Source organism: Macrosteles quadrilineatus, unplaced genomic scaffold, assembly GCF_028750875.1.
Source record: "Macrosteles quadrilineatus isolate MER2022 unplaced genomic scaffold, UCM_ALF_1.0 Scaffold_8__2_contigs__length_117827958, whole genome shotgun sequence".
NCBI lineage: Eukaryota > Metazoa > Arthropoda > Insecta > Hemiptera > Cicadellidae > Macrosteles > Macrosteles quadrilineatus.
This window is the reverse complement of record NW_026542601.1, coordinates 69,871,614-69,897,726: the sequence shown is the minus strand read 5'-3', so window position 1 is coordinate 69,897,726 and position 26,113 is coordinate 69,871,614. Positions and strand designations below refer to the sequence as shown.

At 35.2% G+C, this 26,113-nt stretch overlaps 2 protein-coding genes across 3 annotated transcripts in view; one reads left to right on the top strand and one right to left on the bottom strand.

Moving 5' to 3' along the window:
* Positions 1-19,630, top strand: part of LOC129001669 (la protein homolog) — a 31,612-nt gene extending 11,982 nt beyond the window's left edge. For both annotated transcript variants that reach the window (XM_054429047.1, XM_054429046.1), the window contains exons 6-10: positions 6,655-6,800; positions 14,551-14,641; positions 14,956-15,144; positions 16,015-16,195; positions 19,153-19,630. In XM_054429047.1, the coding sequence (XP_054285022.1) occupies positions 6,655-6,800; positions 14,551-14,641; positions 14,956-15,144; positions 16,015-16,195; positions 19,153-19,244 (699 nt within the window). In that variant the 3' untranslated portion in view covers positions 19,245-19,630. The remainder of the gene's footprint in view (positions 1-6,654; positions 6,801-14,550; positions 14,642-14,955; positions 15,145-16,014; positions 16,196-19,152) is intronic.
* Positions 195-2,770, bottom strand: LOC129001670 (zinc finger BED domain-containing protein 4-like). The gene is made up of 2 exons (XM_054429049.1): positions 2,253-2,770; positions 195-1,030 (listed from the first exon to the last, which is right to left on the bottom strand). The coding sequence occupies exons 1-2, from the start codon at positions 2,604-2,606 to the stop codon at positions 395-397; spliced, it is 990 nt and encodes a 329-aa protein (XP_054285024.1). The 5' UTR covers positions 2,607-2,770; the 3' UTR covers positions 195-394.
* Positions 19,631-26,113: the final 6,483 nt, after the last annotated feature.

Below are 26,113 nucleotides of genomic sequence, written 5' to 3'. Positions count from 1 at the left end.
ACTACTGTTTCAGTTTCTAATAGGCTTATGTTTGGTATTATTTAAGTAAAACTATGTTTTGGTCAAAAAATAACATGGTTAGTAGGTACCTTTATTAGATAATTAACATAAGTAGGCTACCATGTTCCTAACTACAAACATGAAATGATCAAGATCCACAAATTGGAAGGAGACAGAAGAAATAAAACATATAATTCAACACAAATGAGTTAATTTATTTTTTAACCTTGCCCAAAACACAAACCAACCTTTTATAATAAAAAAAACAAGTACCATTTAATTGAAATACAGTGCTTTAAATGTGTATGTAGAGAAACGTTAGATGCTAAAAAAGACTATGGACCAATTTAATTGTCAGATAGATTGTAGTCTGTGATGCTAACAGCAACCAAACCTATTGCAAGTTTTTATGCAAGAATACAAGCTGTTTCACTCTTTCAGGATCAAGCCGATTTCGTTTCTTGTCGCAAATTAGCCCAGCACTACTAAACAGTCTCTCACTGAATACGGTTGCAGGGGGAATGCACATATACTTAGTCGCAATTTTTTTTAACTTTAAAAAATGTGTACACTTCCAGTAGGTGTATACTGCATTTTTGTCCTCCGTATGCTCAACCAGTTTTTCACTCAAGTACATTTGCAGTTCATTTAAAGTTGAATTTTCAGAAGAAGGAACTGACACAGTTTGACTTGCTTTTGTGAATAATGAGTAATGACTCCAAAAGTTCTTCTGGTTTTCATTCCTGCTTTGCTCATCCTCGGCAGGAGGTTCTGACAAGACCTCCTCCAATCTCCCCATCTCATCCAGGATTTTTATTTTGGCCGCCTCCAGTGCCCTTTCATTTTGGAAAGGAGCTGATTTAAACCGTGGATCCAGTATGGTCGCAATGGCAAAGCTGGAATCTTCTTCTACGTTTGGATATCGGCGTTTTAATGACGATACCAAGTCATTTTTTAGTCCCATTAATCCAGATCCAGCCACATTCAAATTTTCCAAGAAATGGGCAATTGTGTTTATTAATGGTATAATCTGAAACAATACAAATAAGCCTAAAATCAGGAAAGGAAAACATTAGGCCTACTTATGTGTCAGGCTTAGGCCACTGATTTTAGACTCTTTTTGTTTTGTTATAACCCAACCAAGACTAACCAAACTTTCCAAATGGTTGCTTTGCTTCAGTTGCTTGTGTATTATACGGAAATTAGTGGCCTATGCCTAACCCTAGTACAAAAAAAAAATGCTTGATCATGTGCATTGAGTAGACTAAGCCTATCTCAATTAAACATATTATTCCCTAGACAACTGTGAGTAAGATTGCATTTCCACTTAAATTGTTACGGTACTGTATTTATTCAAGCGGACAGTGAAACATAGGGCCTACAAACTTTATATCAGTAATTTGTTAAAATAAAAATTTAATATTACCTTGGTGAAAGTAAATAGCCTATTATTAACATTTAACAAATGTGGAGCTAAAGAGCTAAATAGTAGGCCTACGCTGGGCAGGTAGGTTTTGTATTTATTATTAATGTCACTAAGAAAAACCACAATTTTAGTGTACAGTAAACAATGTACCGTACAGTGTTAATGTTTTTAATGTAACATTTTGTATTTAAAGTTGATCTAGTAATAAAAGGTTAGGTGAAGCTTAAAATTCTAGACTTCACTTGAAAAGTATTGATTTCTATATATGGTAAAAAAATCTGCCAAAATGTTTTTGAAGCAAGTGTTTTTTCTTTTGGCTATGTTTGAACTTATTTGTAGGCCCTAACTTAAATTTTTAAGTCAGTTGAATTGGGTACAGTTTCTTAACTGGACTATGATTACGCTAATATCGATTAAAACTATCGATTTGATTAGTAAACCTTCATTCGATTATTTTTACAGCAAGTTTGGTTAGTTAGGTTTGGTTTCATTTTTTTATAATTTAGGCCTATAGTTAAAAATATCTATTATTAGGCCTACTCGAAAAATATCTATTATTAGGCCTACTCGAAAAATATCTATTATTAGGCCTACTCGATATTTTTAATCAATGATTACGTTCAATCTATATCTGCGTAGCCCAGTTAAGAAACTGTACCAGTTTAATTTTTTAGATAGGCCTACCTTATTAAGATCACCGATGCGCCTATTTCAAATAGGCTACCGGTACGGTATGTATTTTGCCAAACATTACCTACATCGAATTCTTTATTATTATTTGTACATTATAATATAACATTAATTAGCTTCTTAACCTAAAACTTACTTCAGAAATTGATGAAGATTCTTTACTGACTTGCCGTGTAGCGGTTTCAAAAATCTCAAGGATCTCAACTGCAGTTTGCATTGTTCTGAAGTCATCAGATGTCAGCTCGACAGGGAGACTCACTTCAGGCTTCCCTGACATAAGTGTAAGAGCATCCTTTTGCTCTACAAGCCGCTTTAGCATATAAAACGTTGTATTCCAGCGTGTAGGTTCATCTTGAATAAGACGATGCTCTGGAATATTTAGCTGTTTCTGAAGTCCTTTCAATAATTTTGTGTTCTTCGCTGACTTTTTGAAGCAACCTACTACTTTTTTTGCCTTTTTCACAAGATTTGCTATTTTCACGTTTTCCATAAATCCATCTTTTATTACAAGTTGAAGTGTATGTGCAACACATGGATAAGCGTCATACTTGCTCTTATTTAACGCAGCTGTTATGTCAGCACCATTATCTCGAACAATGCCAACAATTGAGTCCTGAATCCCCCAGTTTTCGAATACTTGGTTTAAAAAGTTTAGGATGTTGACAGCGGTATGACTGATGTCTGGAAATGGCACACATTCCAAGCATTTGTGGACCATAGTATTAGAATCTGTACTAAAGTAGTGGGCAGTAACGGCCATGTAATCACAATTAGCAACCGACGTCCACATATCAGTTGTAATTGCAACGTGTTTGGCATGAAGAAGGTTTACTTTCACTTCAGTTTGAATTTTATCAAACATTTTTGAAAGTATTTTGTTTGAAAATGTCTTTCTAGATGGGACATTGTATCTTGGCTCAAAGTGGTTAAGCAACCTCCGAAAACCTACATCTTCGACAACAGAAATTGGCTGCAGGTCTAGACATATCATTTCTGCAATTAACTTGTCTATTTGCGTTGCCCTTGGATCATTTGGTGTGAATTTAGTTTTTTTCTCAAACATCCCTTTGATAGTAGTCTGCTTTTGCGGAATTTTTATTGTTTTTGGATAGATTGGGACTGCTGGAGGACTCAGTTGAGAAAATGGAAGTGGAGTTGAACTATGGATAGAACTTTCAGAATCTGGAGTTAGTGAAATATTGGTTGTTGATTCAGGTGAAGTCAAGCAATCTCCCCCTGTCACATTGTCAATACTACTTGAACTAGTGTCAATGTCAATTGATAAAGGTTCATTCCATGGTGTTTGGGGTCCCATTGGATCGTCCACGGCTATCTCTTCTTCAGTAGGCCCAAACACAGGTTCTTTAACAGCTGATGTTGATGGTGAAGATAGAGGCAATGTCTTTGATTCTTGTTTCTTACCTTTAAAGAATGTTACTTTAGAGCTGGGTTTGGTGACTTTTGTTGCATGCATGGTTCGGAGATGTTTAGATAAACTTGATGTTGTTTTACTTGTACCACCTCGAGATATCACCTTTGAACACAAACTGCACTTAGCAAAATTAGTATTGTCTGAGCAAATTTTAAAATATTTCCAAACCTCCGAACTCATGGTTAGAAAAAGAAAATCCAGTATCCTAAGCCTAACCTATTAACTTACTCGAAATCAAACAGAGCAATAACTTGTAGGCCTATCCTAAGCCTGCATACAATATTCACTAAAACACCTAACCTAAACAAAGTATTTGGTCATTGTCAGAAATAATATTAAAAGCCTTGATGTCCTAATATAATACACTACGATAATACACTTCGAGCAGAACAGCAGAAGACGAATAAATTTCAAAAGAAAATCCAGTAGGCTCTAACCTAAGCCTAGCCTATTGCTCCAAATCAAATAGAAACAATAACTTGTAGCCTAAGCCTTCACACAATATTCACTCACTGGAAAAATACCTAACAAAGTAAGTTATTCGTTTATAGTCAGCAATAACATCATTAAAAGTCTTGATGTCCAATTACTACGGTAATAGGCTACAGTCGTGCAGAACAGCAGAAGACGAACGACGAACAAATTTAAAGTTCAGTTCAACTAACACTCACTAGCAAGAACGATTACGATTACGATTGTCATTTGGCAACAAAATATTGCCGATTGAAGTTGAAAAAGATTAACTGAACTGAACAGAATACGGAAAATAGTAACTTGCTTTATTTGACAAAGAGTTTGTTACATTACACAGTACTGTAAAATACGAAGCTTCTCAATCTCAATCCAAACAACGACAAGACTAGGGTCAAGAAATTGGAATGATTATTGCTTGGTATTGGAAAATGCGTCTGCTGTCTGCTATTGATGCGATCTCAAACGTTTCGATTAATCGATTGTTTCATCCATTCGAAAAGTGATCGAAGGCTTATGCTGCATTCAAAATTACCGTTCGATGGTTCATTTTATCCGCACAAATTAATATTGCAATTTAAAGTCATTCAATTTGCCAATATAGCTGACTTAAACAGTTTGCAAAATATACACGGATTTTAATAACATAAGAAACTTATGCTATTAATTATCCTTATGTACTTGATAGCATTAGCAAAAACGAATGGATTTTTCCAATTAATCCATTCGAATTAATCATCCGAAACAATCGAAAACGAACATTTCAATAAAGGAATTCATTCCAACTGAAACCTCGCAGTTCGCAATCGCGCATCCCTCAACCCCCACTAAACTAGTCTAGTTAGTCAGTCTGCTCTCCTTACGCTCAATACGCTCTGATCAGCGTTAACCAATAACCAACAGAACTCTTCTAATATTGGAACGAATGCACCGTTTTCGTGTAGGAAACAAATGGTTGTGGCAACACTGGACTTTTAATAAGAAAAGAAGTAAAGTAAGAAGTTAAGAAGGCAATCATTTTGGGCTGTGTTACATTGCAGAATGCAGACGACTGCATGTTTATTGTTTACCGTTAGGGTCTTTGTTTGAACCGGACCGGAAACCGTTCTCTCTCACTCAACTCAAACGTTTCGTTTTCGTTCTTGGCCTAGAATCTCGATCTCGTTAAGCTTGCGAATCTTGGTAGATTCGAGATTCGATTCTCGAATCCTATCATTCAAATCTCGAATCCGAATCTTTTCTTGAGATTCGGCGGATTCGAGATTCGGATTCGACTCATCCCTAATGTTGACAATCTTCAGCCAGCCCAGGAAATGAATATGACGTCATTGTACGAGACCCTGAGATCTCGTACTGCACAGCTGTAATAGTTCATTATTTATTTGTATTTACGAATTCCTAATAATCGTAACCGTTTGTAGTACAGTAAAATGTGTATTTAATCTTTCTATTATCACTTTGTTTTTATATATTAATTCGTTTCCTTATGGCTGATTTCAGACTAAATAAAATACAAATTAAATATGTTTACAATGTATAATATATTTGTGTCCGTTAGCACGATAACTCGAGCAAAAATGATCCGATTACGATGAAATTTGGTACAATTGTGTAAACCTACGTTTATTCAAACGAGTTCGCGAACCAGCATGATCGGACCATGGGGACGGGGTTTTATGGGGTAAAAATTGGTTTTTCTTGTTTTTGACCCTCAAAACTTAAAATCTCCCAAATTTCTCTAGACCATTTTGAGGACCTTTAAAAAACAAATAATTTAGTAGGCCATATTGAAGTGTTTCTGTATGATTATTGGTTACGGAGAAAATTGTAAATTAAAAATTCCAATGTTTTTCTATTCTTATGGAGAATTACTAAACTGTTGTAGTTTGCTTGTTTATGGATATATTTGGATCAAACCTGGCTAATCTATTTATTTTATACTAACCTATTAATATTTTACTAAAAAACTCTTTATTACCCTCCCTGTAGGCAGCAAACCTAGGTACTCGTTAAACCTAATGTTATTTGAATAGATTTAATTGAGAATCTAATCAGGCAAATCAAAATTCACTTAGTCTGCAGGTTTGCTGCGGCGGGGGTATTATCAGTGTTTTTGAGGATTGTAGAGTAAAACATCAAATTTCCACTACTACATTTAAGGGGAGGAAGCTGGGAGGAAAATTTTCCGGTCCATGTATTGATATTAGAAATGATACATATCGATATGCACATCACTACAGTAGTAGCAAACCTAAATTTTACTGTCTCTTGTGTGTTGCGAGTGTTGGTATTTCAAATTATCATGCCTACGTCGGAATCACAGTTATTAACAAAATAATATTGGCTATTTTTAAATTGCTCATGTGAACAGTACATCATTTTTGTTGTTTCATCTCAAATTGAGCACTGGTCCCAGCAACATGTGCCACTATATCCATAGCCTACTTTAAGTGTCTCCTAACAGGTTATCTTTTTCTCTTATGTATCCTCGTTTCTACTGGCCTACACTTACGAAAATCCCATTGTCTGTTAGGGTAGAATCTGAACTATTTAGTAGACATCAATGTTGGATTTCTGTCTATCGTTCTTTCTACCCATTCCACAATTTAAAAATATAGTTTTTTCTTGTTTACAGTTGAGATTCTGGCAAGACAAAGCCACCAAGACATGGAAGTTCAAGGGGTCGGTGTTTGTTAAGTTTCCATCTCGGGAGGCCGCTTCAGCTTTTTTAGCTAGAGAGGATGTCAAATATGGTGATGAGGTGCTTATCAAGATGTTCCAGTAAGTACAATGCCTGTCTATGCAGTCTTTAAGTGTACTAAAAACAGTACCGGGCGGCCGAGCCATAGCTCGGTATAGTTTATTTTTATTGTAAAAGCAATCTAAGGGAAAACTTCAGAATGAGCATACTCTCTAAAATACTCTTGTACAGTAGAGTCCCGCAAACTCGGCGTAATGTGGACTGAAAGGGTGCCGAGTTTGCGAAATGTCGGGTTATCGGGAACTAGGCTTAACAATACAGTTTTGAAGCTTTTCAACCGCCTTTTTTATTTATATTTATATTACAAGTCGGTATTAAGTCATCAGATATAGTGAAACAAGTCCTTGGTGCGTTAGGAAATAAAAAAATGTATACTGTACATACATATTTAACTAAAAATCACAAATTTTCTGAGCCAGGTGATGGCCGAGTTATTTAGACTGCCGGGTTATCGAGTGCCGAGTTTGCGGGACTCTACTGTATAATGATTTAGCTGAAGACAGATGAGTCCGCTTCAAGCGTATATTGTTAACTATTGTAATACAATCTATCTATCTATCTATAATATTAATGCACTACATGAAACTTTGTGAACAATAAGGCTTTTTTGTTTTAAGATTCAACCCCACATATTATGTAGGCCTACCAAAATGTTCATCTAGGTGTGTAGATTTGTAAACTGACCTTACATTTGTGAAAAAGTCCCTTGGGCTCTGCCCCAGTGGCTTTTAAAAGTTCCCATGTTATCCTTATGAAGAACATATTTGATTACATTATGATCAGCTGGATAATTTGATTGCTGTTAATATTTTAGTTGCAATTTAAGGAAACACTAGTGTACCTGTTGCTCGAATTCAAGCAATTGCTAAGTATTACAGGCGTTATTTTAAAACGAATACCTAACAATTATAATTTCTGATGACTTTAAGATTCGACTCAAAGATTATGGCAATACTCAAGATGTACATAACAGATCGATATAATCAACATTTCTTGTAAATATCTTATCATTTTTCAAAAGCTGGTCTTGTTTTTTTAGTGTTTTCTACAAATAGCCTTACTCATAGCCGCATTAGGTTGTCCACAATAACGATTATAAATTCTAAAAAAACATTCTATTTCTTCTTTTAGTGGTGTTCTATGCCTTTCCTATGTTTCCATAGTTTGCTAATCGGCTCTATCAATGATTACTAAGAAATGCAGTACAGTGTTAATTGAGTTTTCTTTTTAGTATATCGAATTATCCAGGCTCTCTCGCTTTTGTCCATTGTAATATTTACGCCAACCCAAATTCAAATAGAAAATATTTAATTTCAACCAAGTCAGTAAATGTTTGTAGCAATCTGTTAAATTAGCAAACTTATCGACTGTTTACAAATAACATATGTTCTTCTTCTCACTTTTTATTTCTGACTACAGCTGGAGTTTCATAACAATGTTTGTTTCCCATGTTAATCTTATGGAGAAATACGAAGCTTTAAAGGGCCCCAGGCACTCACTCTCTAATTATTTCCCTATAAAGAAAGTTTCCTGCACAACTTCACATTACGATTTTTCCAATGACACCAAAAACATGTCAATCCGTTCAGTATTTTCGGAGGAGTAACTGTCACAAAAAACCTGAATGCGTATTAAATAAGCACTAGCGTACCTGTTGCTCGAATTCGAGCAATTGCTAATATTACAGGCGTTATTTTAAAACGAATAACAGTCATATCTTCTGATAACTTTGAAAGATTCCACTCAAAGATTATGAAAATACTCAAGATGTACATAACAGATCGATAAAATCAACATTTCTTGTAAATATCTTATCATTTTTTAAAAGCTGATCTTGTTTTTTAGTGTTTTCTACAAATAGCCTTACTCATAGCCGCATTAGGGTTGTCCATAATAACGATTGTAAATTCTAAAAAAAAAACATTATTTCTATTTCTTCTCCTTGATGTTGTTCTATGACTTTCCTATGTTTCTATACTTTACAAATCGGCTCTTTTAATGACTACTAAGAAATGCAGCACAGTGTTAATTCAGTTTTCTTTTTAGTTTATCAAATTATCCAGCCTCTCTCGCCAAATCAATAAATGTTTATAGCAAACTGTTAAATTAGCAAACTTATTGACTGTTTACAATTAACATATGTTCTTCTTCTCACTGTAATTTCAATTTCTGACAACAGCTGGAGTTTCATAACAATATTTGTTTCCCATGTTAATCTTATGGAGAAATACAAAACTTTAAAGGGCCCCAGGCACTCACTCTCTAATTATTTCCTACTCAACTTCACATTACGCTCTTTCCAATGACACCAAAAACATGTTAATCGGTTCAGTAGTTTCGGAGGAGTAATTGTCACAAAAAACCTGCCTGCGTATTAAATAAGTATATTAATATATAGATAGATATAGATGTGCTACAAAGAATAGTGCATAATAAAAGCACACTTTTTTGTTGTGCGGTAAAAAGTGTGCGGCAAAAGCGGCAATCAGCAGAATGTACTATAATGGGAATGTTGCACGACGTCCAAGTGCCACGACGTCCAATAATATTTTTCCAGTGCCACGACGTCCAAAAAGTATTTTTTTAGTTGTTGCACGACGTCCAAGTGCCACGACGTCCAAAAGTACAGTAACTGCCAAAAATATAGTCTTTCTACAAGCTTTGGACGTCGTGGCACTTGGACGTCGTGAAACAGCGCATTATAGAATTGTAAAAAAGTATCATTTGCACCACGTTCAAAGCCTCTGCCAGTTGCACGACGTCCAAATGCCACGACGTCCAATCAATATTTGACTGTTGCACGACGTCCAAGTACCACGACGTCCAAAGTGCCTGCACACAGTGAACACTGTTTGCCGACCTCAGTGCATACAGTTCGCATTGCAATTATTGAAATATTAGTTTTGAAGGCGATTAGGCCTAGTTAACTGTTTGAAAGTTGTCAACCGCTTCGTCTTCGATTAATGTTTAAATTATTCAATATTCAATGGTTCTAATTGAACTAGTTATTGCATTAGCTTAAATTTTTTATATGTAAAATAAATACTATGTCACCGTAAAATGTAATGATGCAGTATTTCTGTTGTTATGATTGCATAATTGATTCCTACAAAATAGAGCTATGTCATAGAAGCGAAATAAATAAAAGACTACACTATTCACTATATTGTATGATTAATACAATAAATTAATCACTAGCCCAAAAGTAAATATGGTAGGTTTAATGTGAGTAGTGGTAGAGTTCTAAGTACTTCAGGAGAATAGAATTGTCATACTATATCAATTGGTAGCAAATTTACTCGTAAGATCAAATGTATGCACAGTTTTATAACAGCTGTAAGACTTCCCATTTAAGTACCGGTATCATTGAAATTGTATAACTTCCATTGAACAGAAATGAGATAAGTAGATATTGATACACAGATATATGAATTTTCATACACTTATAATATGACGAATTCAAAAAAGGTTTATCCGTCAAATGTGCTAAATATTATGTAAACTATAACTTATCAACTTTTTAAGCTATAATGATGTTACTACAATGGTCAAAAATGTGATACATGTATTTTTTAAACTAAAAGAAGGGTTTCTTTTAGTACAAACCTTGCTCTATTAGTGCATACGAAAAATAATTTCACTATTTTACGAGATCAATGTTTAACAACAAATGGTTGAAGCAGATATTCAGAGAGTGTCTCCAGCTGATGCAGTAATAAAAACGAATTTTAGCCATAGCACAGACAATATATAATACTATAATAGTAATCTATCTATCTATCTATACTATTATAAAGAAGAGGTGGTGTCTGTGTGGGTGTGTGTGTCTGTGTGTTTGTATGAGATAGCCTAATCTCAAAAAGTACTGAACCGACTGGGCTCAAATTGCACGTAAATGAAGCTACAGCTCCGAGGATACATATTATACAACTATTCCCTCTTCGTTATTGTCCTAGGGCTCTGCCCCGTGGGCTTTCAAAAATTTGAGGTGAGAGATTTTAAAATATTGATTGATGGTATCCATGGTAACAAGAGCAAACCTACATAATTTAAAAATGTAAACAACCAGAACTAACTGTCAAATGAATTTTGATTTCACAATTCCACACAGCTGGTTCAAACATCCTTATATATAATACGTGAAGGCGATTTCTACGAAACACTACTCCTCCGTTAATAATGGACGGATTTTTACAAACGAGGTGTCAAAATTAAGTATTTTTTGTGTAGACTCCCCCTTTCACCAATTCCTGTTTATAAAAGTCCTCGGGCTTTGCCCCACAGGCCATCAAAATCCCAATGTATTTCTTATGAAGAAAAAATTTTGTTTACTTAAACAGACGAATAATTCGTTTTAAGTGCATATAATACTAAAACAGCTGTTCATAGTAAACACATTATACACTCAAGAGCTTTCGTTTTCAGAGTGAGTTCGTTGTCATTTCAGTTTCGATAATAGTGGAGTGAGCGTTCGTTTTCAGAGTGAGTTCGTTTTCAGTTTCGATAACTGAAGTGGAGTGATTGATTACATTATCTTTGAGTTGACTCTTTTAAGTCAACGGAAATTGTGACTTTTATTAGTTTTAAAATAACGCCTGCAATACTTTGCAATTGCTCGAATTCGAGCAACAGGTACACTAGTATTAAATAATGCTCGAATATCAGAACAGAGAGGGAAAGGATTATAAATTTAAAATAATGATGTTAATAGTCCGAATGTAAACATTATTTTACATTACTTAAATGTAGCTGTCAAACCAAATGTTAATGTAATTTCATTAGTACTAGAGGTCGTCCAGTGGTCGAAACTCAACCAAAAATTTGTAATGTACAGACTTCTCTATTTTCACCCCACACTGTAAATAAAACATGTGATTGGAGTTTCTTCAATTTGTTTTGATTTTCTGTTTATATTTCGTTGTCATTTCGTCACCGGCATGGAAACCCATAAAGCTCATGTTAATTTTTTTCAAATTTCAAATTCATTTCTTGTCTTGTGCTTATTTCTGAGCCTATTTTAATTTTAAAGGGATTCTGCACACCTACAGAAAAATATCTTTCTAACAGTATGCGAAGATTTTTCCTGCGATGCCCACAAGCTGAGAAAAAAGGTTTTAAAGAAACATGCTTGCCTATTAATATACAGGGTGACCGTTAAGTCTTAGGTCGGCTTTATAACTTTTAAACGACAAACGATATCACAACCACATTTGGTATACCGTTACTGGAAATTGTAAGCTACTTTTCTGTGTACATGGTGGTCGGATATCACCTTTGGGGGACGGCCCGTCGGGGGTCAGAAGAAAATCTTTAATGACAGCCTATGTTGAGTTGTACATCATTCTAAAGGTCTACTTCAACTGAAAACAATGCCGCAAACCGCACTTCAAAAGGTTGATCCTGCGCAAAATGGCAGATGTTCAAAGATTTTAAAAATTAGCCAATTTCTTTAAATTAAAACACTTTTTTAAATCTTTAAACAACTGTCATTTTTAAACGGATGGTCCTTTTGAAGTACGGTTTGCGGCATTCTTCTTTGCTTAAAATTCCCTTTAAAATGATCCCCATAACTTCACATTCAGTGATCCAAATAACTCTTCAGGGCGACGGCCCACAAGGAGTCGGAAGTAAATCTTGACTGGAAGCATAGGTTGATATGCACATCAAATTAAAGGTATTTATTATTAGAATACAATGCCATTTTCAATTCATGTGCGTTGTATTTTAGAGTTGGGGAGACAAAAGAATCCTGTGTACAACTTATTTATATGATATTCTCATTGGTTGCAATTTAATAAGTGGTGTAGCAAAACACAAACACAAAATTTATTGAAATAAAACTAAGTCAATGTTAAGTGAATACTATTAATAAACATATTTGCGACATAAGAACATTTAATTGAAGCCTAAAAAACAGTTCTAAAAAGGCATTCTATTCTTTATACTAGTAAAAATTAAAATGAGGGTATAAAAAATAGTTTTCAAAGATCATGTTGATCAATGTACATTCATCTAGTCTTGAAAAAATAAGTATTTAAAAGCTTACTCCAAACATAATGAAGTTTATCGGTTGTTAACAAAATGTCATCACTTTTCAAACCATGTAAGCCTTATAGTTTTCCAACTGTTGCCTTGTTTATTTTTTCTTTTTAATTTTTTTTTTTTTACTTTATGATGTTTCAATTAATGGTTCATATATTCATAGTATATATATTTCTGAACAAGAACATATACCCATGTATATATAACTAATAAACGTTCCATTAAGCATTTTACACGAGAGAACACTGTTCGGCAAGTAGCCGGTCATCGTAACCGGTTATCATGAAGGAGCTTGGACGTCGTGCAACAGCGCTGAGCTATATTGGACGTCGTGCAACAGTCAAATATTTATTGGACGTCGTGGCACTTGGACGTCGTGCAACTGGCAGCGACTTTGGATGTCGTGCAAATGATACTTTTTTACAATTCTATAGTGCGCTGTTTCACGTCGTCCAAGTGTCACGAAGTCCAAAGCTTGTATAAATACAGATTTTTGGCAGTTACTGTACTTTTGGACGTCGTGGCACTTGGACGTCGTGCAACAACTCAAAAATTATGTTTTGGACGTCGTGGCACTGAATAAATATTATTGGACGTCGTGGCACTTGGATGTCGTGCAATGCATCCACTATAATCAGTGCAAGGAAGCCCACTTTGTCGGGTGACTGTAGGAAAAGAAAAATTCTAGATTTAATAGTATCACGATAAGTGTACATCCATGCAAAAAGTAAAAAAAACATTAATTCTATAACCACTTATTGCACATTGTATAATTTTACCCGGGCAAAGCCGGGATTTTCTGCTAGTTAACTACTTCAATTCAACTGAATACAGCTGTCCAAATTATGTAAACTATAAAAAAGTCAGTATACAAATTGTAAAATCCACCCTTAAATAAGAGTGAAACATTGAGTTGACACCATTGCACTCAAACGTCACCAACGCGAAACACTCATAAAGAAAACTTGCTCTATTTTCCCTTATATCAAATTATCTTCAGTGGTATAATATTTGCTCAATAGTTACAACAACTGACGTTTATCACTTTGTACTGTATTGTATAATAATTTGCTAGTCTTCTGTGGATGGCTTGTTATAAACACAAGTTGTTACAAGTCTTTTATTTAACTTTTTACTTGTTATTTTGTTCAACCAACATAGTTACTAGGCAAAGGCAACCCATAAGACCAATGTTACATTTTTTAATTTTCAAATGTGTTTTGTAACGAATACAAATTTTCTTTAGTGGCTGTCACGTTTTTAAGGGTATAAGTCCCTAATTCCAAAATTTAATCAAAATCCTTCCACTATATTTTGAGACATATGTTACAGACAGACAGACACACAGTCTTTGCTCGTATTACAGTATAGGATTACAATATAATGATTTTATCCTCACCTAAGCTAGAACAGTTAGTCAGAGGTGGGTATACATAACTAACTTACCTAAGAAAATAGTTAAAGTATCTTGTAGGGGCATAACTGTAGGGTTGTCTGTCAGGTGGAACTCATTTATTAGGTAAGTTGGTCCATTCCGTTTGCCTGAATTTATTTTCAAAGTTTTCTTAAAATAACTTGGTATGTCTGTATTGAAGTTTATTGTTAGCAATGTCAACAATTAATTATAATTATTTTTCTCTAAAAAATTGGTTTCTAGACAAAATATTCCTTATTTTTTTATTTCATACATAAAAAATTGAGATATTTAAGAAATATGTTACTTTATAGAGAAGAGTACATCGAACAGAAACGAAAAGAACGACTTGAACAGAAAGAACAAAAGATGTTGAAGCGAAAGAGGCCAGAATCCGAAATGGAGGTAAGAGATATATATTTTTAAGATTTAGCCTATAGTTAAGGTCTCTGATTTATTTAAAGTGATATTATCAAAATGTATGTTACTGTTGTTTTGACTTTGTACCAAATATTGAACTACTTTGAAACAAGATAAACTATAATTGTTTAGATCTTTTTGGATTCTAGAGGCTAAGATGCTGTGTAATTCTAATAATACCAATATCTTGAATGCCAATAGTTTTGAGAATTATTCTTTAATCACCCTAATCCTTTTGTGCTTCTGAACAATCAGCGTCATTATTGTGTAATATTCCATTATTCTCTGTCATTATTCAGGATAAGGCAGATGAGAAGGGACTTCCCAAGAACGCGACTCTGCATATGACCAAGATCCCAGAGGGGCTGGTTCGGGAGACAGTGAAAGAACAACTTGAGGGATTAGGCATATCTGTGGCATTTATAGACTACAACAAAGGCGATTCTGAGGGGTGGATAAGACTGTTTGAGGAGGGCAGTGCTGAGAAGGTAGGTTGCTTGAACAAAATAAGATAATCAGAGTAGCCTTAGACCGGGTATTATGGGCGAGTTTTGAAATTGTACAGGGAAAACTTTTAAATGCCATTTCTTTGTATTATTGATCTAAGATGAATTAAGAAGGGTTTAATCACTGAGCAATGTTCTGTATCTGCTTTCGTAATCGCATATGAAACACTGTTAGCACATGAAAACCCCCATTTTAGCAGGTTTTACATAAGTTACTAGGGATTTAGAAATTGACATTAAATCTGAGGTTTTATCAATTTTTATACTTAAAACTAATTACATTGTTGTTGTTATGAACAAAGAACTGTGATACTTAAACAATAGACAGTAAAAGGTACACTATTGGTGTCTGGAAAACCAGGTAAAATTTTTCATATTTTTCATGAGTTCTGTGGGGCCCCCTCGATGAGCTCGTGGAGGTTGTTACGTTAATAGTAAATAATCTACTTATTTATTATTAAATGATTTTTTAACATATAGTAGTGACTTTAGGTGTCTTGTCATATTTGAACACACACTGATTAAGAAATACCATTAACACAATTTTCTCGATAGGCTTACCGCATTTAATTTTGTAAAGTTTATTTCTAGGCCTACATTGGTGCAAATTATCTACAAATATTTCTGGGATTTGTAGGGATTAAGCTCACTCCAAACTCAGATTAAACTGAAGTGTATTGTGTGGATTTTAAATATTTATATGATTTTTCCAGGTTCTAAACTCTGGATCAATAATCTTGGAAATGTTTGGTATTGTTATGTTCTCTAATTTTGTTTTATCTGTTATCCTGCAAAAAGTTAGGGTAGCAGTCACATGGCTATAAAGTTAATAAGATGTAATTTATCCTGTAGGTTATGAAGGAGTGTGAGGATGGCATTTTGAAGCTCAAGGATGGACAGGAAGTGACGTTAAAACCTCTGGAAGGGGAGGAGGAAGAGAAGTTCTTAGAGTCTGCCCGCAAATCCATCCTGGACCGTCGATCTAAACATAACAAGCCAGGCAGAGGACGACGTGGGGGAGGTAGAGGCAGGGGTAGGTTGGAAATATTCACTTTAGACCAATCAGTAACAATGGTTGACTATAAAAAATCAGGGGGTGGGGGAACAATTAGGAAAACATGGGTTATATTTTGCATAAACTTAACATTCATATCTTTATATACAGGGTATTTAAAATTGTGTGGACATGTAGCGATTCCTTGGGTCAAAATTTGAAAAATCAAGAAAAAAACTTTTCCTATTATTGCTTTGTTAACCTGATATCTGCCATTTTGTATCTATTGCATACACATTTTTATCTTTGGATTGTTTCAACCAATCTTAATGATACTGGTATCTATGTTAAAGTAGAAAAGACCCATGTTAGAAAACATTTTACCTTGGTCCAATTGAAAATTTTAAAATGGCGGCCAAATTTTGCGTATACATTCAAATTTAAATTACATTTACCTCCTATTTTTAGAACACTAACAGATTAACATTTGTTTACAGCTTTTAACTGAAAGTGAATAAAAGAAACGTCTTATAACACTTAAAACATATATTCACGCTTATACTGTTACTCACAAGACGGTAAATATACAAAAAAGATGGTAAATGGTGATCGATTTTGGTTGGACACTCCAGTCATCATCAGACCCAATAGGCGTCAGTCGAGACGTAGGAATTGGCTAACTCAGGAACTCGCTAACTCGGTCGTGTGTCGGAACTGGCTAACTCTGGAACTGGCTAACCGTCTCAGTCAGGAATTGGCTTACTCCGGAACCCGCTAACTCGATTTTGTCTCGCGGCGGAATTCGCTAACTCTGGAAGTCGCTAACCCGGCCGCGCCCACTGCACGGAGCGTTGCCAACCTTGTACGACAAAATAATCGTACACTGCCGTATTTCAAAATGTCAGTGTCAATAAAGATACAGTAAATGTTATTGTTTTTTGTTATCAATTCCACTTTTAACAGATAACTAGCCCAAAGTAATTTAAAGACAATTAAAAAATCATGAAAAAGTGTTTTTTTTATTAAACTGTACAATGGTTAGTTAAATGTTTATGATTTCGATCTTAAATATAAATGCCATCAGTATAAAATAAAATAATAGAATATGAAAAATATTGAAATTTCAGTTTAATTGGTACTAAATAGTTAAACCTTTACGAAACTAAGCTAAAATACACGCAAGTTCTTAAACACGGAAAACAGATTTATGTTACATGTTATAAAACCGTTTTTGGATTGTACACCTAAGCACCAGTAGTAAAAAATAGTAGAAGATATAATATTCATATAATAAAACGTGACACAGTAATTTTAATTCACGATTCTTAATAAACGAATTGACGGATTTTCCTGATTTGAGTGTTGGGTTTCCTTTATATTGCTTTCACAATCGATATAAACTATACCAAGCCATTGCTCGGTTCACCGTTGCCCAGTACTGAGCTTCACAATAGACAATAGCTTTGTTTTTGGATAAGATTAAGTAATTTTAGCTATGACCACCAATTCATAGAATTGTAACAAACAAGAACGCCTGCATCCATTTAGCATCAGCCTAGAGAAAAACTCCAGACTTTTAAAAAGTAAGCCTACTGAAAGACGTAAAATTAATATTAATTCAACAAAATTAAGAGGATGACCCGACTTCTAACTAATAGCCTACGATAACAGAAATTTACAAGTTGTATTTATGCATAGACTAACTTTTAATGCAATCCATGAATACATTAGGCCTACCACTTTATAAAGTATTGATAAATATTTATTTAAATTCAATAGCTCTATTTAAAAATACATTACCACTACAATGTAATTCTTTAATTACGTTTAACGTGTAAATTTTATTATGATTTATGATTCAAGGTTACAAGCCCAGTATATAAATACGAACTCAATAATTTTATTTGCAGAAATTTACAAAATGGTATTTATTTGAATAAAAGAAACAAATGGCGGACTACGAAAATAGATATTTCATAACATGTAATAGATCCAAATTAAATGTGCATTTTTATCTTTTTGCATACCAATAAGCTACTATCATAGATAAAACATACTCCCTTAGTAGATTTCTCATCCTAATGGATCAGCTGAAGACAGTTTTATTGTTAGTTCTGTCCGGTGCACTGTCTTTAGAGGTCGTGTTTTCTTTACAATTGTTTCTTGTTTTCAGTAATTTAAAACCTCGTTTAACCAAATAAAACGTTCTAATCACAACTAATAACACGTCCCCTAGTTATATAACCAAACATTAAAAAACAAATCATGAAGTTAACTATAAAATAATAGTGACACACTTTTGTCGACACTAGCGATCAGTGTCACCGGACATGAACTAGACACGAAAAATGAGCTTCAAAGTTTACAATGGGATGTAAAGTTTACTTGTGTTGGTTAGTCTATGGTAAGATTAAAATGCATTTTCCACAATAATAATCATAGTAATAATGTTAAACATACTTCTAAATATATTTATTTTATCGACTACGTAGCTCTTACTCCTAATTAATTGTAGGATTGCCTATTAATAGATAGATACGACATTATGGTACCGATACGATATAGGTACTACACTTTCGGCAACACTGGCCAAAAATATTCGTGTTTGGCTCCCATTGGACGGCTCCCGAGGCTTCTGATTGGGAGTTAGCGAGTTCCGCCGAGGGACCGAGTTAGCGACTTCCGTGCGAGGACGGAATTCGCATACCCGGCTCTAGAGCGGGTTAGCGAGTTCCGGAGTTAGCCAATTCCGAAACCGAACAAGTTAGCGAGTTCCTCTCATCGACCAAATTTGAAGATAGGGCGTTTAACATGGGGTTAGCGAGTTCCAGAGTTAGCCAATTCCGCGGACCCCGTCAGTCGCCTATAACTATGTGTATTGCAGTTTGTATCGAACGAAATTTGTTCTAACAAAACAGTTATACTATACTGATCAGAACTGTATATCGATGTATCGCATTGCCAAGGTTTTTATCCAAGCTGTTTTTGTTTAACAGGCCGAGGTGGTTGGGGCAGAGGAAGAAGACATGATAGTTCGGGTGAACCTCAGGCAAAAGGAGTCAAAACAACGTTTGATGATGATGACTAAACTACCTGACCAACAGAAACAGTTTTTAATGATATCCAGTAATTATAGTTTGTCAATTATTTGCATTAGAACTCCACTAGTTTACAGATCTCACATTAAGATGAGAAATTGTTACATTTGGCTTGCCCTACTATGATTTCGTAGTTGAATATTTTAGTTTCTAAGAAAAGAACCCAACCTTGTTAAAACTTTTTGTTAGCTAAACAAACTGGATGTAAATTTTTTTAAATTGTTATGACTGATTTTTTTTTAAATGCTTTTAACAACTTCAAGTAATTAGTATTTGTGCTGTTTACTGTAAATATTTGTGGAATGGTGTTTGTATGAGAGATGTATGTTGATAATGTTGAAAGTTATCAAAGAAATAATATCTTTTATTTATTTGATGTTTAACTTTTTTCTTTCCTTGACTATGCAATGGTGTACCATTTACTCGTACGTTAGTTATATTTTTAAGGAAAGCCTTTTATTCCATTCAACTAATTTCATTCTTTTACATTTAAAATTCGCTACAAATCTAACATGGTAAGGATCTTGTTTCATCAAGTCAAATAAAGAATAGTATATAATGTTACTAGTCCTGAAACTAAGTGGGACTACCATACGAGTCCGGTACACACATTTTGGACGAGTTACGTACGATAGTTTACTACTAAATCCGTACAAATCCTTATATATTTCCACCAACTAAAGGGCTGAAAATCACTAGTCATAACCTCTAAGAGAGGTTATGTTTTTGTTTATAACCACTCATTGCCACCTACTAAAAACAGTATAATCAGCTGATTGGTGTCCGGTAAAACTCATTACAGTACAGTAGTATGCAATGAAACCCCATTTGAATAAGCTGGTGGCAAACTGCTGTTTTCTAGACTAAATCCTTGCATGGGAAGTTTGTCAAAATAGTGTAGTGTGGCGTAAACATCTTGCATTAAAACTAGGGAATTTGGCACATCTTTACGTTTCTCCAATTTTGACCCTAAAGCATAGGCTACCGTAAAAATTTCAAGAAAAACAACCATTATCATTATGAAAGTAAATTAAATTACCGGCACCTATAATTTAAGTCCAAAAAATTGTTATTACAGGCCTAATAGTTTCCATGATTCAGCTAGTTTAAATTTTCTAATTTTAGCGAATTTCCCATATAGGGAATAAGCTATTACCGTAGGTCTCATGGTAACCCCTAGACCCGGGACCGATTTACTTTTTCGTTTTGAGGTCCCCAGAGGCCAAAAACATCATCCGTTCAAATTTATATATATATAGTGCAATAGACCAACGATTTTATAAGTTTCAAAAAACATAGTAATTTTTTACTTTGACACAATTTAAAATGTTGTTTTATTCCCTAAACCTCAAAACAATTGTTTTTTTCTTATTGGAAATTTAATGTAGAACATGTTCATGGTATCAGTTGCTTTGATATGTGTAGTAGTGGGCGAGAAATTGTATCTTTAAGTTTCAACACAAGAGTATTTTATGAAAAGTGAAATAAATTTTTTTCGAAGCCAATTTTGAGAGTTGGATGTTTTATATACATCATTGTAGAATTTCGGTAGCGTGTAGAGTGGATTGAGTGGACTGTATTATTTGTTGCATAAGCGGAGTTTGATTCTTCAAATTAGAACACTGAGATACAATTGACAAATGGTTTTAATATTAACAAATAAACTTTGAGTAATTATACAGAGCTACAAAAGAAATTAACATTACAAAAGAGAGAGAGGGATCTTCATTTCTTGATGTTTTGTTTTCAACTAACAAAATTACTATTAAATTAGTTCATTGTTAAATCACATGTTGTTTTAAACATTAAAACAAGTTAAAAATCAATGCCATCTGTATTTATTTTTAGATAAAAGAAAGCATTATTATAACAAAGTTAATTATACTGAATATTACAGAACATACCCCCGCCCGTGAACCACTAAGAGGGGTTCACCTAATAATCAAGTTTGAGAAAAAATTGATTTTAGAAATGAACATATTTACAATAAACTGATGGTTAACAGTCTAACTTCTTTCAATATTCATCATTGATTGGAAGGGGTGAGACTTAAGTTAGGTCTGGAGAGTGTCCACAGTTGTTGAATACTCTGAGGGTAGGACTTGTTGTGGAGGAAGATCTCCCATTTTCTGAGTGGTGGTCTTAGGATTCTTTGCATTTAAAGCTTTGGATGCACTTGTAAACTCTTCTTCGAATAACACTTCGTGAAGATAGGATCCAAAACTTCTGAGATATAACGGCTTGTAAAAACTGAGGTTCAGCATGCAAGTGTTTCAAATGGTAATGATCAACGATGAGATTGGTGACAAGGTTAGTTTTGGGCAAGACAATAGGGTGCTTTGCAGCGTAGGATACTTGAGAGTGCTTAAGGCGGCCTCCAACACGAATCAATCCATTTTCGTCTAAGAAGGGGGAGAGAGACACAAGACGAGAAGAACAAGGTTTTCCATCTTTCAATGTGGAAATATCTTCAGAAAAGACTGTTTGTTGAATCATTTTACATATAGTGATTGTTGCTTTATCAAGCTCTTCAAGCTTTAAAAATCCTGATTCTTGAACTTGGTTCAAACCTCTACAAATGTACAAATGTTAAGTTATTTTTGAAGTGTAGAATGTAAGCGATGACTCGCTGGAGGGTTGACCAAGATGAAAACCTGTTGAATAAGTCTGGTTTTTGAGTTGTAACCATTATTGGTAAAGGTTCGGCCTTACGTTCTGGCAATTGTTCGTCTTGGAGAGGGGTGAAGCGTGGAATAGGCCACAATTCCTGATTCAGAGATAACCAATCGGGACCGTTCCACCATAAACTGTTGTCTTTCATAGAAATGGGAATGGTTCCTCTACTGGCAATGTCAGCTGGATTACAATGAGTTGAGACATGTTTCCATATGTAAGTAGGAGTAAGTTCCTGAATTTCTGAGACTCAATTTGCAACATAAACTTTTAAGCGGTAGGGTACAGTTTTTGGGGATGCGGAATACTATCCCCCGGAAAACTACCCCCCCAGGTGAAACGTGACGTCACAAAATCTGCTAACTAACCAACATGGAAGCCGTGTCCGCGACTGGAATACTACCCCCCTAGACAAATCATGCTATGTAATTTTAATTTTCATTAGAGTAATTCAGTTGGATAATAGAAAAGACATGTGGTGAATATAAAACAGATTTTCAAAATGTTACAGCAAGTTTGGTTGGTTAGGTTAGGTTAGATTAGAACTGTTTGACAACTAAATTTGAGTGTTTGTGACTGGAAAACTGCCCCCCCCCCCCCGGTCTCTGACGTCAATATGACGTAGTAACCTGCTTGGGGGGGTAGTTTTCAGGGGGGCAGTCTTCCGGCGACCCCAGTTTTTATCCATGACAAGACTACAGATGAATCACACCAAGCATGTAATTCGTTGACAAGGTAATCTTGAGAGAGTAGGGAATTGCAATAGTTTAGGAGTTTGGACAAAAGATGGGCACCACACAATTCTAATCTAGGGATGGAGATCTTCTTAAGAGGAGCAACTCGAGCTTTGGCAATTAACAGATGTACGTTGATTTCTCCGGACGAACTTACACATCGCAAGTAGACACAAGCTCCATAACCTGTTTCAGACCCATCACAAAATCCATGTAAACTGATATGAACAGCATCAGCTACGGAAACATATCGAGGTAAGCTAAGTTCACTTAAGAAAGGAAGTTGTTGGAGGAACTTAGACCATTTTTCAGTTAGATCCGGAGGTACAGGCGCATCCCATGATAAACCTAGTGTCCATAAAACTTGTATCAAATCAACGCTTTTACCCAAAGAGTGACTGGAGTTAACCAACCGTTTGGATCAAATATTCTGCTAACTGTTCCAAGTATACCTTGTTTAGTGGGAGGTGTGTCTGGGATGTTCAACTGATAAGAGAAAGTGTCTGAGTTAGGTGACCATTTTATACCTAGTACCTTGAAATAAGGTTGATCTGAGGAGTTGAAATAGAGGAGTTTCTTTGTAAGAGTCGGGAAGAGTATCCATGATTTGAGGGCAGTTGCTAGTCCATTTCCTCAATTCGAAACATTTCTTAGTACCAAAGCTTGTTCTATGCTGTTGGCACCTAATATTTAATCATCAACATATACTTGTTTCTTTAAAGCCTCAGCTGCCAGAGGGAAGTTTGCGCCTTCATCAGTGATAAGTTGGTGAAGTGTCCTTAGTGCCAAGTAGGGTGAACAGTTGAATCCAAACACAACCGTAGTTAAACGGTAAACTGAAAGGGGGTCGTCTTTATCATCTCTCCAATACACTATTTGGTCGTTTCTATCACCTGGGTGGATCATTATTTGACGAAACATTTGTTTGATGTCACATGAGAAAACAATAGGGGATAGTCTAAACTTAAACAGAATATCATTGAGATCATGTAGTTTTGGCCCGGTATGTAGAATATCGTTAAGGCAGACACCTGAGAAGCTGTGTGCGCTTGCATCATATACTACGCGAAGCTTGGTAGTTGAGGAATCTACTTTGACAATAGCATGGTGAGGTAAGTAAAATTGTTTATTATCACTGTTTGGAGGAGGGTTAACAGGTTCTTGTGACTAGATGACAATAAATCATGTATGTTGTTCAAAGGTTTATTGCGGACATTTTCCATCACGAAAGTAAAAAACAATACACAACGTTTCGGGATCTGGAATCTGATCCCGTCTTCAGGTGAAAAAACTTAACTAACACATTACAACTAACAATACACAAACGCCCAACCTAAGTTGGAATACACTACCGAGGGTAGTAGTAAAAAAATATGCACTGTATAGCAGTCAAGTCATGATACAACATGCAATTAATAACAAATCACAAAACACTATAATCTATAAAAGGTTTACGTACAAAAAACTCACACAATGGAACACTACCAACACCGTACGCTATGACTCCACCAATGAAACTGAACCAACATGGCTGACCAATCGGAAACACGGAGACAACAGAAATGGCTTCCGGTCCCTGGAAAAGTAAAACCAACAGAATGGCGGAGCGATGTACGATGCCGCAAGATGGGTGTTAATTATGTTTATTCCTATCACGAGTTTTACTACGAGTTAACATAACGTGCGAATTTTGAGGAGAACTCGTTATTTCCCTATTTATTGAACAATTAAGTTCCCTATCCTTTAGTTCCTTGTTCAAAATGGGTAGCCAAAGTGGCCTTATTTCAACCGATGACTGACTGATTGGTTGGTCTGCTAATTTAATGTATGAGGCTTCAATGAGTTTACGTTTGAAAAAATGAGGTTCCTTATGGACAATTTTTGCCTCTTCAAAATTCATACGATGATTTTCGGACCAGCAATGATGAGCGATCTTAGATTTTTCCACTAAACCTTTTTTGGTGTTTTCTCTGTGTTCTTTGATTCTAATGTTCAATGGTCTTTTTGTCTCGCCATAGTAAGGCCTGGAACAATCATTGCAATTTATTCTGTAAACACAGTTTTTAGTATCCTGAGTGTCATTTTTGGGTTTTGTTTTGACGAGACTCTGCCTAAGTGTGTTTTGTGTCCTAAATGCTGTTTGCACATTAGAGGGTAAATTATACCGTCAAGATGAGGGTATGGCCATGGGGTCACCATTGTCACCTATCTTTGCCAACATCTTTATGGAGGAGTTTGAGCAAAAAGCTTTGGCTTCAGCTCGGCTCAAACCGAGGATATGGTGGAGATATGTCGATGACACTTTCGTGGTTTTCCCTCATGGAGATGATAAATTGAATGAGTTTTTAGAGCATCTTAATAGCGTTTCATCCTCCATAAAACTAACCATGGAGGTGGAATCACAAAACAAACTCCCCTTTTTGGACGTGTGCGTAGAAAAGCATTTGAACAGTCTTAGAACATCTGTTTATAGAAAAAAGACACACACAGGGCAGTATCAAAACTTTCAATCAAACCACCAAATTTCTGTCAAGGAGGGGGTTGCTTACTCTCTGTTTGACAGGGCTAAGAGCATTTGCTCCAATCAGGATGAGTTAAAGGATGAAATTAAGAAAGTAGAACAGGATTTGGCTAGTAACGGATACCCTCGATCCATTATAAACAAATGCAAGAACGATAGGGCTACGCGTGAACCTTTACAAAATCGTAAGGAAAAACTCGTCCACATGTCAATCCCGTATGTGTCAGGACTGTCGGAAAAGATCAGAAGGGTTGCTAGGAAATTTAATGTGCAAACAGCATTTAGGACACAAAACACACTTAGGCAGAGTCTCGTCAAAACAAAACCCAAAAATGACACTCAGGATACTAAAAACTGTGTTTACAGAATAAATTGCAATGATTGTTCCAGGCCTTACTATGGCGAGACAAAAAGACCATTGAACATTAGAATCAAAGAACACAGAGAAAACACCAAAAAAAGGTTTAGTGGAAAAATCTAAGATCGCTCATCATTGCTGGTCCGAAAATCATCGTATGAATTTTGAAGAGGCAAAAATTGTCCATAAGGAACCTCATTTTTTCAAACGTAAACTCATTGAAGCCTCATACATTAAATTAGCAGACCAACCAATCAGTCAGTCATCGGTTGAAATAAGGCCACTTTGGCTACCCATTTTGAACAAGGAACTAAAGGATAGGGAACTTAATTGTTCAATAAATAGGGAAATAACGAGTTCTCCTCAAAATTCGCACGTTATGTTAACTCGTAGTAAAACTCGTGATAGGAATAAACATAATTAACACCCATCTTGCGGCATCGTACATCGCTCCGCCATTCTGTTGGTTTTACTTTTCCAGGGACCGGAAGCCATTTCTGTTGTCTCCGTGTTTCCGATTGGTCAGCCATGTTGGTTCAGTTTCATTGGTGGAGTCATAGCGTACGGTGTTGT

What these genes read in the sequence shown, in the direction of transcription:
- LOC129001670 (XM_054429049.1), bottom strand. Translation starts at nt 2,606, where the DNA reads ATGGAAAACGTGAAAATAGCAAATCTTGTGAAAAAGGCAAAAAAAGTA. An exon ending in AATCTTCATCAATTTCTGAA is followed by an intron (nt 1,031 to 2,252) that starts GTAAGTTTTAGG and finishes GTATTGTTTCAG; the next exon opens with ATTATACCATTAATAAACAC.